At 41.8% G+C, this 18,532-nt stretch overlaps 1 protein-coding gene across 3 annotated transcripts in view; it reads right to left on the bottom strand.

The window, feature by feature from the left end:
• hbs1l (HBS1-like translational GTPase) overlaps positions 1-12,348 on the bottom strand; it is a 45,408-nt gene extending 33,060 nt beyond the window's left edge. The window contains exons 1-5 of one of the 3 annotated variants that reach the window (XM_017487482.3): positions 12,139-12,348; positions 11,505-11,570; positions 10,733-10,870; positions 9,085-9,270; positions 4,658-6,224 (exon numbers count right to left, since the gene is read on the bottom strand). In XM_017487482.3, the coding sequence (XP_017342971.1) occupies positions 4,951-6,224; positions 9,085-9,270; positions 10,733-10,870; positions 11,505-11,570; positions 12,139-12,181 (1,707 nt within the window). In that variant the 5' untranslated portion in view covers positions 12,182-12,348 and the 3' untranslated portion in view covers positions 4,658-4,950. The other 2 variants (XM_017487481.3, XM_053686489.1) reach the window with 2 other exon arrangements.
• Between the last annotated feature and the right edge of the window lie 6,184 nt (positions 12,349-18,532).

An 18,532-nucleotide genomic window follows, 5' to 3' on the forward strand; every position in this document is an offset into this window, starting at 1 on the left:
AGAGGGTTGCATAGAGAGAGAGAAGGGGAGAGAGGGATGCAGAGAGAGAGGAGTGGAGAGAGGTAGGCAGAGAGAGAAGTGGAGAGAGGGAGGCAGAGAGAGAAGTGGAGAGACATGCAGAGAGAGAGAGAAGTGGAGAGACATGCAGAGAGAGAGAGAAGTGGAGAGACATGCAGAGAGAGAGAGAAGTGGAGAGAGGGAGGCAGAGAGAGAAGTGGAGAGACATGCAGAGAGAGAGAGAAGTGGAGAGAGGGAGGCAGAGAGAGAAGTGGAGAGACATGCAGAGAGAGAGAGAAGTGGAGAGAGGGAGGCAGAGAGAGAAGTGGAGAGACATGCAGAGAGAGAGAGAAGTGGAGAGAGGGAGGCAGAGAGAGAAGTGGAGAGACATGCAGAGAGAGAGAGAAGTGGAGAGACATGCAGAGAGAGAGAGAAGTGGAGAGACATGCAGAGAGAGAGAGAAGTGGAGAGACATGCAGAGAGAGAGAGAAGTGGAGAGACATGCAGAGAGAGAGAGAAGTGGAGAGAGGGAGGCAGAGAGAGAAGTGGAGAGAGGGAGGCAGAGAGAGAAGTGGAGAGACATGCAGAGAGAGGCAAAAAGAGGGAGGAAGAGAGAGAAGTGGAGAGACATGCAGAGAGAGGCAAAAAGAGGGAGGAAGAGAGAGAAGTGGAGAGACATGCAGAGAGAGAGAGAAGTGGAGAGAGGGATGCAGAGAGAGAGAGAAGTGGAGAGAGGGAGGCAGAGAGAGAAGTGGAGAGACATGCAGAGAGAGAGAGAAGTGGAGAGACATGCAGAGAGAGAGAGAAGTGGAGAGACATGCAGAGAGAGAGAGAAGTGGAGAGAGGGAGGCAGAGAGAGAAGTGGAGAGACATGCAGAGAGAGAGAGAAGTGGAGAGACATGCAGAGAGAGAGAGAAGTGGAGAGACATGCAGAGAGAGAGAGAAGTGGAGAGAGGGAGGCAGAGAGAGAAGTGGAGAGAGGGAGGCAGAGAGAGAAGTGGAGAGACATGCAGAGAGAGAGAGAAGTGGAGAGACATGCAGAGAGAGAGAGAAGTGGAGAGAGGGAGGCAGAGAGAGAAGTGGAGAGAGGGAGGCAGAGAGAGAAGTGGAGAGACATGCAGAGAGAGGCAAAAAGAGGGAGGAAGAGAGAGAAGTGGAGAGACATGCAGAGAGAGGCAAAAAGAGGGAGGAAGAGAGAGAAGTGGAGAGACATGCAGAGAGAGAGGCAGAGAGAGGTAGCGAGAGACAGAGACGGGGGGGTTTGGTTGGAGAATGATATTTACCCGAGTTGTTTGCGTATGTTTTAGATTATTATGCTGCAGATGCGTGTGTACTCTTTTTGTAGAACTTTTGGTTGAATCTACCTGCACTATTTGCTTTGGCAACAATGTGATTTATAACAATCATGCCAATAAGCACAGCTGAAATGGAGCGAGAGAGAGCGAGAGCGAGAGGGAGAGTGAGAGCGAGAGAGCGAGAGAGCGAGGCCATCGCTGTGCTCAAAAGCAGTCTTTCCTGTTTTCACCCACGTTCGTCTCGGTACACAAAGTGTTAAAAAAAAGTGTCCTGCTCAGATCTCACCCACATCCTCACATTAATAATTCTGCAGAACAACTAACACACAGATGACTTTGCTTCCTTGACTGGTTTTGCTTTGATTCTGTACAGAATAAGAAGGTAAGTCAGGATGGCTGCGTACGTAGCGTCTAAAGAGAGAGGAGGAGAAAAAATGAAGCCGGTTTCAGCAGTAAGAACTTTCAGTGTCACTCTAATTTCTGCTCAGATTTTACAAACAACCTAGAAGTGTTTGAACAAGAAAGAAAAAAAAAAAGAGAGGAAGAAAGAAAGAGAGAGAGAGAGATTTTCCACATGCTGGTCTCAGCCTCAGATGCTCCTCATGCTGCATCTTTTGTACACTTGTCTAGCCACAACCTTCAGAATCTCATTCTGGACCCTCGCTCAGTGCACTGAAAAGGAATTTTGTCGTTAAACGATATTAAAGTGTGGTGTGTGAAGCAGTTAGAAGTGCGTCAAGATAATCTTATTATTACTCGACGTGTTGCAAATAGCCCGAGACGTCGGTCAAACTCCAGCTTTTATTTTTTTTAGCCAGTTCTTGGACACATTCACTGAAGAAACAGAACAGTCTCTATAGCAAAGCTAGAGGTCTGGCTTGCGAGACTGATCACGACACTCGGGCGAGTCTCCACCCACCTCATGGCTCACTCCGGGGGTTCTTACTCGAGTCTGTAGATGTCCGATAGCCTATGCAAGAAGATCTCGATAGTCTCTATAGTCTTTTCAATAAAACGTTACACCACGGCACTGTCGAATTCCCCACTCTGATTAGTCAGGAGGTGTTGATTTATTTTCCTCCAACAGCAGCCTCGACAGTAGTTCTGGCTGTAATGCAAAATCCGCATCAGTCCACGGATGATGTAAGTTTTCTGTGAGGAGATTTTGACCTTACGGAAGGAGTCTCTAGTGTCAGTGCAGTAAGTGTCAGGCAGTAAGTTCTCCATCATGGGACTTTCCATTTTCTGGTTTCTCGGTAGCATGACGAGTTTCATCTTATTTTTCCTTTTATTAACTTCAATAGGGGGGGGGCGATAAATATTTATAGACGCTATAGAGGACATATCCACCTGTGGACTATGAACTAAAAAAAAACCAGGTGTCAATCTCACTGTGGTGTAAGAGGAAGAAAACACTTTAGGACACGCTGCTATAGGAAAATAATCAACTTCAGGGTGGTAAGAGTAAGTCTGCTTCACACTGTTGATTATTTTCCTAGAACAGCAAGCCCTTTAGTGTTGTACTCCTTACTTACTCGGATAGTTTATTACATTGTTTATCTATTACTTTCTCCAGAAACACCATCTGAGGGAGGGAGGGAGAGAAAGAAAGAAAGAAAGACAGAAAAACAGAAAGAAAGAAAAAGACAGAAAAAAAGAAAGACAAAGACAGAAAGACAGACAGAAAAACAGAAAAAAGACAGACAGAACGAAAGACAGAGACAGAACGAAAGAAAGAACGAAAGAAAGAGAACGAAAGAAAGAAAGAAAAACAGAAAGAAAGAGACAGACAGACAGAAAGACAGACAGAAAGAAAGAAAAAGACTGCAGTTGATAAGTTTTTAGTGCGAAATAGATAAAGCTCGTAAATCTAACCTTAAAAATAAAGCGAAATTTGGACACCAAACATATTAAACGTATTTTGGCTGGCCAACAGCATATGAGGGGGCGCATCGCTGAGCCGTGGGCGTCCTTGACCCTGTCGCCGATTCAGCGCGTAACAGACAACCGCACAGTGACGCCGAGTCGGCGTCCGTTCCGTTTTTAATTATCAAACGAAACAAATAGAAATAAAATATCTAAATAGCTTTAAACACAACAACTTCGAGACCTGACTGTTCACTCACTGCCTAATGGGGTCACACACCCCACCCCGTGACAGGTGCCACTGTAACGAGATGTTATTCATGACGTTGATGTACACATTCATACGCGTTAAAAAGGTTTGTACTACAGGACATTTTATCAGTCAGGATATAAAACTGACCGAGGATCTTAAATGATTTCAACTCACTTACGAGAAAATTGAAATAATAATCTCTGTCGCATACAGAACCCTTAAACCCAGCTCCAAAAGCCCCGACGTAAAGGCATGACAATTCCCTTGCAAAACATTTCCTATCCTTTGATCCTCAAAGACTCACAGGGAATTTTGTTTTTAAAAAATAAAATAAATTTGGTATATTTGCCAGAATTTGATGTTTTTACTAATCCTGTACTGAAAATCAGATAAGACACTACACACTGAGGTTGTGCTTGTATCCTGTGATGTGTGTGTGTAGGGAGGAGGACTTGAACATCTCCAGCTGTGGTTGGTCATGTACACCACAACAAAACCAAAACAAACAAGGTTGAAGTTACCCAGGATGCTCTGGGTGTGTTTACACCTCAATGTGGCCTGCAGGAGTGCACGTCGGTCTCGCATACACACACACGGTCACGGAATACGTGATAAACACCACAGAGCTTACACACCCATTAAAGTTAGCGCGTTAACACGCTTTGTGTTACTACAACCACACGCACACGCGTGCATGCAGAGCGTCACACACCCCTGCACCCGCATCGACCCAACCCATGCAATCACACGTACGAATCTCTGCAAATGAATCTTTATTTCAGTATATACACAAACCTCAGGCCTACGCCCACATCAATCAAAACCAACCTCAACTGTACATCGGTGCTTTAAAAGAGGAGGTTAAAAAACGAACAAGCTTAAGCATGGTATATTTATTAGGAATCATAATCGTGATAATAATCTTAAATTGTCCTTAAAAAGAAAGAAGAAGAAGAAGAAAAAAAAAAAACTCATAAATAGATGCGCAGAATTTCAGGTGTCCCCCAAACCCAAAAAGTATGCTCTCCATGTTTTCTCTCTTTCTGCCTCTGTGGTAAACCTGAAACGTTTCTGACATCAAAATACAGCACAGCAGCTGTGAGAGATTTTTTTTTTTTTTTTTTTTTTTATAGTTGCTGTTTTCTATAAAGACGTTTTCTCTCTCTCTTTTCCACTCGAGTGCACCATTATTATAATCAACAGGTATTAAAATTCCACTTGAAAAAGAGTCTATATATTTAAAAAAAAAAAAAAAATTAATAAAATTGTAACAAAAGCTGGCGAAGACAAATTTAAAAACCTGTATCGATACCGTTTTTTTTTTTTTTTTTTTTAAAGAGAAAAAAAAAAGCTGCTCAGTGAATGGATTAACCTGGTTCATTTCTGAGGTAAGACTATTTGATAAAGAATGACAGAGTGCTATTGGAAAAATGTTTAAAAGTTCATATGCCCCGTGGGGGATCAGTCGAGCGGCCTTTGGGATTATTTTGTATGGCAGCTTGTTGTAGGTAGAAGTTTAAAATGGACAGTTATTAAGCTCTACTCTCTCGTAAATGCCTTCTTCTGGTTGGCTTTGACGACGTCATCAGGAGACGGCGTGTCGAAGGAGAACGGCATGATGTGATGGAGGGGTGGACCCTGCACTCGTTCTTTCACTCCTGCTGTCTGTTTGCTGTACGGGAAAGCTTGATGCCCCGCCCTGCTGCACTGGCTCCTCCTCTTCCTCATCTGCACGCACATGGTGAGAGCAAATACGGACGGCTCTGCAAAAACCCCCGCTAGGTTTCGCTTCATCGAACGGTTCGAGCATGGTGAAGCGGGAGTGCGGCTGTAATCGCGAGGAGTGGAAGGCTCGGGCGACGTTTGTGATATGAGGACGCTTAAGTCGACGTTTAGAGGTTCGCGGGCCTGAGAGGATTGCTTAGCCTGCGCCGGTTTCTGTTTTTGCCGTTTGGGTGTTGCAGCTCGGTGTTGGGATATGAGCTCCGACAAAGATGGTGTGGAGGAAAATCCAGGAAGAGGAGCGTTAGGAGGAGGTTTGGGAAGAGGAAGCGTAGGAAGAGGCAGATTGTTGGGACCGAGGCTGCTGCGTTGTGTTTTAGTAGTGTTACCGTTACTCGGTGGATTCGCCGTGAGCGTGGATATATTTTGCAAGCCTGGCACTGAATTGAAAAGATCAGGGCTGTTGCTCTGATGCTCCTCAATCAGCTCAGCCAATGAGAGGCTTCCACTTTGACCACTGACCCCAGGACTTTTACTAACCCCTCCCACTTCCACTGGCTTACTAGCCTTCCAGGAGTTACTCAGACTCTGTAGTGGTACAGGCAATGATCCAGCCATCTTAGAGTCTTGTAGAGACAGACTACTCAGAGAGCAAGACAGAAGGCTGGAGCTGGGGCTTACAGAGGTGAGACTGCCCAGGCTGGGAAGAACACAGAGATCCCCAGAGAGGGAAATACCAGGTCCCAGCTGGAGACACTGGCCAAGACTAGAGGAACCAAAGTTGGTAAAGGAGATATTTGGACCCTGAGCTGGACTTGCACGCTTGCGCTCGTGCTCAGCCATCAGTTGAGCCAGAGAGCTCGGTCCGGCAGCTACACAACCAGTCCCTGAATTTGGAGTTAACGCGTCCTTCGCCAAACCACCCGCAGAAAACTGACTACGGTCCTTGACGTCTTTTGGGTCGGTCGGGGCTAAAAGATCGCTAAGGCTGCATGAAAGCCCTGATCCAGACTGTGGCTGTGTACGTGTCGACACGTGTGTTACACGTGTGACCCTATCAGTGTCGTGTGGTGCGGAAAGGGATAAGGCTCCTTACCTTACGAGGGCCAATTGAGAAGAGGAGGCGGAGGAGGAGTGGGAAGCGGAAGATGATGAGTGGCGAGGCACCACAAGCAGGCATACAACGGTTGAGATCAGACAAAGAGAGAAAAAGGCAATACGTTACTCACTTGGTGGTTAAAGTCAATATTGAGATCAATGTGCCATTTTATTTACTATAACTCTGGCCTTTTAGATTCGAAAACAACTCTTATTGAACACTCGCACAAGAAAATGAGTACAGAGAACTACAAAGTAACCAGAAATACCCAGAAAGTGTCCTTAAGCCTACATGAAAACAGACTGAACAGAAGATGAGGTGACATGACCAAGTCTTCAGCTGCTTTATTTTAACTCAAAGTGAAGTGGTTAATCTGAATCTGGCAACACCAAAAAAATAAAATATTTAAAAAAATCAAGCAAGATATATTTGCTTATTTGGTTTATCAGGCAGAGAGCTGAGCTGCTTTCCAGAAAAACAGAAACAGAGGTCTGAAAGGAAACAGAAACTACTCAGATCCACTGCATGGTGATATCTGATATGACAGCCTGTACAGGATCTCAAGGAGGGTTTATTTTTTCTGATTGTTGTGACCAAAAATCCTTGATCCTTGGCCGCTGTTAATTTTGCAGAAAACTTCTTGAATTGCAAGAAATTGTGTTTCACGGTGACGTCTGTTGGCAAACGAGACTTACTAGCTGTACTCATGTTCATCGCACGTGAGTCGAAGTGAATACGGCTAAATGCACATTGTGATGACGTCACTCGGCCCAAATCGACGGTAATTTTGAAACATTGCAAGCTCCTCCGAATACTGAGGACTTTCCATTTTGCGTTAATTTCTGTGCCCGCAAAATCGCTAAACCCTGGAGGGACGGAGATATGTGTGTATGTATATGTATATATGTGTATTATATATATATATATATATATATATACACACACACACACTTTTTTTTTTTTTTTTTTTTTTTAAAGTCAACCAGGAAGTGTAGAAATATTGATATTGTCCCATTTTACAGAATACCACGGAACATTTTTTGTTCTTCTAAAAACCAAGTCCTCTTCATTTGGATTAGCGCTGAAGTGGACTGGTCGTACATGGGCCATTCTTTGGCCAACTAGAAATCATCACCACAACATGCGATTGGTTAAAGATCATGGATATGTTGCAGCAAACATGGCGGCAATTCGTGCAGGAATCACCCTGCGGCCAAACCAGCGAGCAACAAAGCGGCAGGTGACCGTTTTCTAGGTACGCTTGGCAGGGGCAGCAATTTCAGTGACAGTGTAGCATGAAAAGGCAACAGTACCACAGATGTTGAGATGTTGACAACTTCATGCACAATAGGAACGAGGCCGTGAAGCAACAAAGACAAACGACTGAGCAGCATGATTCCTCGGACCAATTGTATAGTGCACATGGTATGGCATTGTCCCCCCCCCCCCCATCCCCCCTCATAACTTTATGCTGTTTTTGACATACCTTAGAATTCGGAATCATGGAAATAATTATGGAAATATATCCATTTGATTGAGGGAATAAACATTTCCATACTGGTTGTTTGTTAGCATCAAGCTATATACAATACGTGTATATACAGTAGAACTCATTTAAACAGTCCCTCCAGGATTTTGCGATCGCAGAGGTTAACGGCAAAAATAATAATTTTTTTTTTTAATTACAGAAGATTTTCCGCAGATTCGGGCCGAGACGCGTCGTGTGACGTCATCACGACGTGCATTCAGTCAAAAGCCCTCTTCGATTCACGTGCGTCGAACATGAGCACGGCTAAAAGGTCTCATTTACCAACGGTAGTCCGTGCAAAACAATTTAGAGCGACTGCAATTTCGCCAATTCGAGTAGTTTAACGCACGAAAGTAAATAAATAAATAAATAACTCGCAAATTGCACCATAAATTTTGAAAAACGCTGAAGCATCTCTGTCCGCAACAATCACGCAAAAAAAAATAAAATAAAATAAAAAACTCTGCGACATCCTGTACGGACTGATTAAAGGTAAAGACGTGCTACTTTGTTTTGTTTACTGTTGATGCTGTGAGCAGCCGTTCTGATTTGACGTCACTTGCTGAACTCGGTGTTCAGGAGACCGTCCCTAGTTCCTACCTCTACTACCTGTTGTTTTTTTATTGTTTTTTTTTTTACACGAGTTATGTCCTTTAATCAAACGCATCTTATCCTGTCGTACACGACCTCTCGCTAAATGTAATGTGTATGGAGAGCATTAGGAAGAGAAATAAAGCTTGGAACCAAGTACCAGATCTCAGTGGGGTCTCGGGAGACATTCGGCAGCTAGCACGGTTAGCTAATCTGCGCTGCTAATCTCTTATACGAAGCCTGGCAATTAACACAGGTCAAACATCCACATTGTTTCAGCAGTAAACTTCATTTAAAATAGGTTTTAAGACAAATAAATTGTATACTTGGGTAAATCGTGGGCCACAGGCTATGCATTTTAGTTTGTTTTTAGTTCCCTTTCTCGTCATTGCTAGCATTAACGTAGGGTAACGGCGCTGATATTGAACGCCTGTAATTCTGTTAAAACTAAATTGGGGGTTGTTGTAGGACTAAATGTCCTAGATTGGTACTTATGTGGGTCTTATTGAGTAAAAACACCTTATAGCTTATACGCTGTAAAGAATATATAAGCTATTCTACACCGAAAGATCTGAATTTAATATACTCTACAAAGTCCTCTACAATGTCACGTCATTCATTCACACCACAGAGGAACAAGCAGTGCTGAAAGTTAATAGGTCTATCATCTTTTGGAAAGCCCCTGGAGTTTGGACGTGGTCCACTGAGAGTATCCCTGACTAGGGGTGTGTACCTTTCTGTGGTGGAGGCTGGGTTTTGGGTGCGGCTGTCTGCTTGCTGCTGCTTTCCGCAGATAGAATGGAGTCGAGAGCTCTGTGAGGATCGCAGTCGTACTTCAGAGCCGCCTCTCTCAGTGTGGGCTCAGGCACAGAGTCTCCCAGCACCGTCCTCATCTGGTCCAAACACGAGTACAGCTGACCTACACACACACACACACACACACACACGTCATCTTGCGTAAATACAAGTACAACCCACCTGAAAGTCAAGGCGGAGAATTAAAACCTGGCTCAATTACTGTACAAGTCCACATTTCACACCCCATATACACAGAGCCATCACTAGAACACTTTCATCAACTCCACAGGAACATCTGCAACATTTCCCTTACAGGAGCCTCGCGCTGGTGTCGAACGATTACGACATCCTACACTGCAATCAGACTTCCCGTGAAGCAGGAGAGAATTTCTTCAGCGGGGAACATCCAGCAGAACTGCTCGAAGAAAACTCCCTCGACATACAGTACCGAGGAACACGGAAAGTAAAGATGGCTTCGAAAAAGGATGAAATCCAATCTTTCTATTTAAAAGAGAAACGCTACAACGTCCAGTAAACAGTAATAAACTAAACAAACTAAATATTTGGTGCTAAAACCATTGGCGCTTTGTTTTTTTGTTTTTTCCTAAACAGTAGTCCCAGATACAATTTGTGCATTTGTTTTTATAAGGAAATGACCTGGAAGAGTTACTGAGCGTCTTGCAGAACCAGCCACGGTTCTTCTGGAGACTTTGACTGTCGCGCTCGCTATTTTTGCAGCAACGACTTAATACGCTGCTTTCTTTACCAACACAAAAAAAATTCTCGGTTGGGAAAAGTAAATGTTTGGAAATCTAAAATGTTTTTGTACTGACTCGATAACGCAGAATTTGTAAAAAATAAATATCTATAGTAAAATTTGTACAAAAAAAATAAAAAAAATAAAAAAAGACCTTTGCATGGTACTGTACATTTCAGTGAAAAGGTAAAGAAAGAATTTGACATTACTTTTATAAAATAATTTTATTTAGTGCGTTATTTTTCACAGGCATTCCGTCGTTACCAAAATGACTAACAAAATAAATAACAAACTGACTGAACAGTCATTTAGATTCTTAGTTAATCAAAAGACTTGTTTTTGCTACGTTGTTTGTTTTCCAAAATTTGCGATGCGATTTGAGGGGGGCTTTTTTTTGGCGGAAAACTACTCGAATTGGCCTGAGCGCAACTGAAGGAGAAAGTTTTGCACGGTGATGTTTGTTGGCAAACGAGACCTTTTAGTTGTACTCACGTTCGACGCACGTGAATCAGAGAGGGTTACGGCTGAATGCGCGTTGTGATGACGTCACATGACGCGTCTCGGCCCGAATCTGCAGTAATTTCGAGAAACTGCAAGCTCCACCGAATTTTTTTTTTTTTTTTTTGGTGATTGCAAAAATCGCTAAATCCTACAGGGACTGATTTATAACTCGGGTCAGGTGTTATATATTAGGCATGGATCAAGACAGAAAATGTGGGTACAAAATTCTTTCAGGAGTGGTTTTATGTGGAATTGAAGGGGGAACGAAGAAAAAAAAAACCCTTTCAAAAGTGTTTTTCTGTTAGTCGTTGCCGTTTGGCTACACCTTGCGTGAGCGGGTCGAGCGTCTGCGTGACGGTGGGCGACGTCGGCATCTCTTCCTCTTCCTCGTGTTCTTCCTCCTCCAGCGGCTCTACCTGCCGTGTCTGCCGCGAGTCCTGCCGCGAGTAAATGAACTGAGCAGCTGTAGAAATCAAACACACACACAAACACATCAGGAGACATCTCCAGCTAGTGGCTGTTAGAACATTTACAATACGTGCTAAGATACAAGATGCACCGTATTCCGACTACGCAACAAACCAGACACGAATACGTTTTCGCTTGCTAACCCTAGAGTTGGGTGGTAAAGTTTAGGCACCCCACACACCTCGATTTTGTTCTGAATGTCCAGCATAACAATGTTTAGGATCATGTGTGTGTTATATTTCTCGATTATTTCACAGGCATTGCTCTTTTCAGTGTCTTCCTGGCACGATAAAATACCGACGTGGCTCAAACTTTATACGGAAAACAGATTAACCCAAACACACACGTTATGCATCAATATAATGCCTTCACTAAATCTTCTAAATGTTGCCAACATTACAATGCACTGTATTGTGTTTATATATACTGATCACAACCAAGGCAGCTCGAGTGCTGACCAAGACAGACCCATAAATAAAATGCCTAGGTTTTACACCCAGATCATTAGGGTGGACGTCAACGTAGCTTGTGAGTGCGGTGTGTTTCGTGATCTGGGTTTACCTGAGCACGGGACTGAGGATCTGCACGGTGTATATAATCACATAGCACTACAATATCACAATACCAACCCGTAGCAGGCGAGATGCAGTAGTCATCGTCCACCGATTGCCCGTAAATGTCGTCATCCTCAAAATCTGTAGGTTAAAATAATACACCAGAAAGGTACAGGTATGAGGTAGAGACAATGCCAGCATTTGAGTGAATGAATGGGCCTAACAGCCCAGTTTTTAAATAAAAACAAACACATTTACAAACATGTATAGAAGCATAATCATTCATATTAATAAGTGCAACAGTTTAAATAGGACATTGAGCGTCTTTATTGTTTTATTTCAGCTTTCAGCACTTATCTGTGTTTCTCCAGATTCGTCCTCTCTGCCTCATCAACACTAACTATTACTGAACATTATCAACAAGTTAAGTATTATCTCTGGTTAGCTAACCAGGCTTGCTAGGTAAGTTAAAGCTGACTATAGGCAGTTCAGGCAGTCAAACCCATGATATTTGATTCCTACAATGATAACACACACAATAAGAGTCATTTCAATGCTGTTTTAAATCCTGACACGCGAGCACATCAATAAAGCCGGCCACCTGCTGCTTAGATAGTTAGCAAAGTTAGCTAAGCTAGCTACACCAAACTAGCTAGTTAATAAGTCTAACTAAGCCCAAAAAACAAACAAACAGATTGACATTAATCACCTTCATCGTAATTATACCCTCGAACATTCCTGTGGCGGGACATTGTAATTTTATTTCAGCTGTTGTGTTCTTTTTTTTGGTTTGTTTGTTTTTTTTCTGCTAAAAAGTTGAAGCATATGCGTCCATAGGAATAATACTGACGTAAGCACCTCACTGCAGCACAGCCGCCATGTTTTCTCTGAGCTCTGCGCATGCGCACTGCACTACGAGTCACTACCCAGGGCTTTCAAAGAAAAAGTCGCTTTAGCAGCCTGCATGAACACGTGACCTGGGCTAGGTTTGTTTGCAAAAAGCACAAATTTTGTGTTATAAATCATGATTAAAACGACATTTATTTAATTCTAGAAGTTTAAATCTAGAAATGTTGTTATTTGGAATGGATCAGCATGACTAATTACACTATATACACAATTAATGCATAGTAAGTGTGGGATATATATATATATATATATATATATATATATATATATATATATATATATATATATATATATATATATATATATATATATAAAATTTATTTATTTATTTATTTTACTGATGTTTCCAAACTGTATTGTTGCAATATAATATAATAATATAAAAAATATATATATTTAAAATGATTTCTTGGTCACTTTTAGCTTTATAAAACTAACCCTGCTGTGGGGTGCAGTGGGGGAATGATAGAAACCCTCATAGAAATTGTAATGGCTTTAATGGTTATAATGGGAATTGTATTGGTTTTAATGGAAACTGTAATGGTCCCTGTGGGTCTCTACTGGTAATTTCTTGCCTTCTTTTGGCAGCTTGTTATGTCTAGTGGATACCATTATGGAACAATATTGGTAATGGTTTTAATGGTTAGATGATTGTTTGTAATGGTATTTGTAGTAGAAACCATTAGAATTTCTTTGATGGTTTCTATTGTTTTTGCGGGTTTTCTCAACAGGGAAGTTTGTATAAAACAAAGCTCAATGATATGTCCTTAACAGAATTTAAGGACATTGATTTTGTAGACGTTTTGATGTACATTTATCCTTCATTCATTCATTCGTTCGTCTTCGGTAAGAGCTTTATCCTAGAACCCGAAGGAAACCCAAGCGGAGATGTGGAGAACATGCAAAACTCCACACAGACAGTAAACCTGGAGCTGTGAGGCGACTACTCACCGCTGTACTTTTATACCTTTATAACATGTAGGTATTTGATTGACACTTTAATCCAAAGCAACATACTGAGAGAAAATAACGTCCAAACAATTTAGGGGTGGCTCTCTGGCACTTCTGATCACTATCACAGAGCTTGTCTACTGATTGGAAAATTGCGTCACTGCTGCGGCATAAACAAGGCCCTTAACAAAGTCCTCAACTGGTCCAGATGTGTCCTACGTCTGCCCCCAACTTCCTTTCACCCTATTGGGACATACTGTACTGTACACACATGTATCAAGTACATATGTATAATCTTTAGCCCCAAGACAGTGATATCAAGGTGGAGGAAAATTCCCCATGTAAGAGTTATCTCCTAGTGTGAATTGATTGTCCCACAGCTGCTGCACCTTGCCTACTCCTGGAAACCACCTTATTCCCCCCACCCCTCATCACCACCACCACCACCACCACCACCACCAAGCTGCTCCTCTCACCCCCCTTCCTCTCCAGCAGGACATTTGAAACAGAGGATTAACAATGCTAATTCATTTATCAGTACTGATAACAAGTACTGATATCAGTACTGCATAATCTGCAGGATTCCATATGCTGTATACAAATACACACTCACACACAAACACACACACACATTGAGATGGGTGACAAAGTAATTACTCATGTGGGAACCATTTACTGATTTATTTTGCAGTCTAGTACACTTGTCACTGCAAATTAAAAAAAATTCATCAGATCACCTTTATCCGCTGATGAAACACTGCTATCCTGATGGGCGTGGTCTCTTCCAGGAGAACAGTGTACAAGGGCTCTCGGAACATTTTAATGAGGATGAAAATGATGTAAATCATATGCTTTGGCCTTCACACTCACCAGCCCTCAACCAAATCGAACAACTATGGGACATTTTTTGTTGGAGTGCCGTGTTAGACAACACTCTCCAACAACCATCATCAAAACACTGCCTGATGGAATTTCTTCTGGAAGAACGGCGTTTATCACTCCAGAGAATCGATGGGAAGGTGCATTGGTGGTCAAATGCCTTACTAAGACAGTTACTAACACTTAATTGTGTACGTACAAGCCCTGAAAAAAGCACGACTCAAAGTTTCCAATAACTCTGGACTCCTAAATGCAACCGCACTATCCAGATGAATCAGAGTTATGTGTATGTGCGTGTGTGTGCGAGTGTGTGTATGTGTGTGTGTGTATGTGTGTGTGTGTGTGTGTGTGTGTGTGTGTGTGATTGATCTTCTCTAGCAGTCTGCAATCTTTTGCTGAAAGGTGTCATTCACATCTGTATGACATTTGACACTTGAGTGCAGGTCTAAATTTAACTTGGAACAAAAACAGACACCTGCAGTACACACACTCGAGTTTGAGGTGCACTTGCCTGGTTCTTTCTTAAACTGACCTAAATACACAGAGAGTGAGGAATGAACAAAACGATGTATGTGTGAGAGAGAGACAGAAAGAGAGCAAAAGAGAGAATATGCAACATTTCCCCATGTAAATCAGACTGAAGATCAAAGCATAGATAGATAGATAGATAGACAAACAAACGTTATCGATTAGGGATTAGCACAGTTGCCTCGCACCTCTGGGGTTGGGGGTTCAAATCCACATCCCGTGTGCCTGGACTTTGCATGTTCTCCCCATGCTTCGGGGGTTTCCTCCGGGTACTCTGGTTTCCTCCCCGAGTCCAAAGACATGTGCTGTAGACTGATTGGCATTCCCAAATTCCCCGTAGTGTGTGAGTGTGTGTGCGTGATTGTGCCACCCTGTCCAGTAGGTCCCCCGTCTTGTGCCCCAAGTCCCCCTATGATAGACTCCAGGCTCCCCGCAACCCTGTATAGGATAAGCAGTAGAGAAAATGGATGGATGGATGGATGGACTTTATAGATATTAAACTAAATTGTCATATATTAAGTCAAAAATATATCACTACACTTAAAGACACTTCAACAATACACCAAATATATCCTCTTTTTTAATGAGGTACGCTAATAAAGTCCGATCCAACATGTACTGTCATGTTCCTTTTAAATGAAACTTTCACGTTTTTTTTTTTTTTTTAACAAATAACCAATGGAGTCGTTCAGGGTTATAGCCTTACCATTAAACTGCATCGTGATGTGACATAATTATATTGCTGTACTATATAGACAAATATGGGTCACGGTGGATCCGGCGTCTACCCCAGGAACACCCCAGGGTGTGAGGAAGGAATACACCCTGAATTGGATTCCCGTCCATCACAGGGCACCATTCACACACACGTTCAATATATATATATATATATATATATATATATATATATATATATATATATATATATATATATGTGTGTGGGGGGGGGGGGTGTATATTTATATATATATATATATACACACACACACATATATATATATATACATATATATACACACACACACACACACACACATATATATATATATATATATATGAATATGAAAGACTGCAATAAGTTGGTCTCAGAGTTCAGTTTTTAGAGAGGTTATGGTTGTGGTTGCATCTATGTGCGCGTGTGTGTGTGTGTGTGTGTGTGTGTGTGTGTGTGTTTACTTCCCTAAAACCTGCTATCTGCAGAGAAGTGACAGTAAGCATGTGCGTTCAGAGCAGAGAGAGAAAATGAGTTAGAATTAACTTCACACCTCATAGTGTGTTTGTGAGTGTGTGTGTGTGTGTGTGTGTGTGCGTGCATGTACATGTGTATGTGTGTCACTACTCACACTGGTCTCCATGGTATCCCCTACGTAATGTGGACAGGCCTTTCCAAGTGACAGACTTTACTATAACGGAAACATGTAATAGTGAAATCCTTTATCTCACACTATCAGTCTAATCAAAATTGCAAACTCACTCACAATTGTTTTGTAGCAAGGATTTATAAAAAAAAATCCTTGCGAGCACAAGTCTTGCACATATATCAATATTTAATCTAGTCAATATATCCTTATTATAACAGTAATTTTTGTTATGTAGTACTGCATAACACAAAACAAGTCAGATCGGTTATATCATACACCTAAATGCAACATGCAACTTTTACTCATCCATATGCCTTCATTTACACACTAGAGGTGTTAAAGAAAACATACTCCCCCAAATATATTACATACAGTGTCCTCCGAAACTATTGGAACAGCAAGACCAAGTCAATTCTTTTTGCAGTAGACTGAAGACATTTGGGTTTGAGATCAAAAGATAAATATGAGAAGAGAGTTTAGAATTACAGATTTTATTTCCTGGTCTTTCTATGTAGAGGTGTTAAACAACATAGAACATAGCACTTTTTTATTTCAGAACACCCAATTTGTGGGCGAGCAAAAATACTGGAACATGTGACTGACAGGTGTTTCTTGTTACCCAGGTGTGTCCTGTTAGAGTGATTTTTTTAAAACAATAAAAACCTCTACTATTGGTTGTAGCTTTCAGTTTCACCTGTGAAGACTGTATTTGTTGCTAAAAAAAAAAAAAGTAAACAAGCATGAAGATCAGAGAGCTGTCTATGGGAGAAAAACAAGTCATTTTGAAGCTGGGAAAAGAGGGAAAATCAATCAGAGGTACTGCACAAACACTGGGCATGGCCAATATGACAATTTGGAATGTCCTGAAAAAGATGGAAACCACTGGTGTATTGAGTGTATTGAGTAACAGACACTGAATGGGTTGGCCAAGGAAGTCAACAACAGTTGATGACAGAAACATTGTGAAAGCTGTGAAGGTAAACCCAAAAACAACGGACAGCGACATCACCAACAACCTCCACAGGGCAGGGCTGAAGGTCTCACAATCCACCAGAGCAGAAATATAGAGGGCATACCACAAGATGCAAACCACTCACCAGCAGTAAGAATCGGAAAGTCGGTTTGGAATTCGCAAAGAAATACAGAGATGAGCCACAAAAGTTCTGTTCCTATACTTTTGCTTGCCTAAAAATTGGGTGGTCTGATACAAACGGTTTCTATGAATGTTTTCTGATGTTTAACACATCTAGATATAAATACCAGGAAATAAAAACTGAAATCCTAATCTCTCGTCTCATATCCATCTTTTCTTCTCAAACCCAAATGTCTTTGGTGTAGAGCACAAACAAATGAATTGCCATTCCAACTGTTTCAGAGGGGGCTGTATGTTTATAGTGAAATATTTTCTGGTGCTGATTTGTTGGTTGGTGTTGTATTTTCATCATTCCTGTGAGAAGTTAATGGTTTAATGGCTTGGGGGCTTAGCGGTTAAGGCTCTGGGTTACTGATCGGAAGGTCTGGGGTTCAAGCGTCAGCACTGCCAAACTGCCACTGTTGGGCCCTTGAGCCTCTTAACCCTCTTAAACCACTTAACCCTCTCTCCTCCAGGAGCGCTGTATGACCTGACCCCAACTTCCTAACATGCGAAGAAAACAATTTCACTGTGCTGTAATGTATATGTGACCAGTAAAGACTCATTATCATTATCATTATGTCCCGTTGATGCCACAGTGGGAGATTGCTAGAGCTGACACAACTTAACAGTTCCTCGCTGAACAGGAGAAATTAATTCAGCAATCTAAAACATAACGTAAGAGATAACAGTCAGGTCTTGCTGAAGTATGAAACTTACTGGACAGATTAAAGGATTAAAGCGCTGCTGCATCGCCCTCTTTATCGGCAGCTAGCAGTAAAAAAACCAACCCACAATAGACCCACATGTAGATGAAAAAAGTTTCAACTAAAAAAAAGAAGATCATTAAAGATCACAGATTGGTTATAAAGATTCATATGCAAGTCATTCAGGTTTTTCCTTTAACACTTCTAAAATTCCTTTGATTTCCTTCTAGAACGTTGTAATGAGTTCTGAGTAATTTTGACTGCAGGCTCTTCCCAGGTAATCTGCACAACCCTGCTTTGTGACTAACTTGTGTCTGTAATGAAGGAACCCATGGATCCTCCTCCTTTAGTTGAGATGCATGGATGAGCATGTGTAACCCCATGGAGAGCCACAACAATCCCACAGCGTCCACAGGAACATCAGCGCTCAGAGACAATGGACCAAGCCAAATGATGTAATCGGACGTGACTGCAGCATCATGACAATTATTAACAGTAATAAAAGCAGAGAACAAAACACATGCAACGTTTGTTGAATTTAGAACAACTTTCATGATGAACATGTGAAAGTGTGATCATAGATTAAAACACATTTCTGTTCCACTGAACTGACAATAACAGATCTAGTCTGAAATA

The sequence above is a fragment of the Ictalurus punctatus genome, chromosome 15 (assembly GCF_001660625.3).
Source record: "Ictalurus punctatus breed USDA103 chromosome 15, Coco_2.0, whole genome shotgun sequence".
In the NCBI taxonomy this organism is placed as follows: Eukaryota; Metazoa; Chordata; class Actinopteri; order Siluriformes; family Ictaluridae; genus Ictalurus; species Ictalurus punctatus.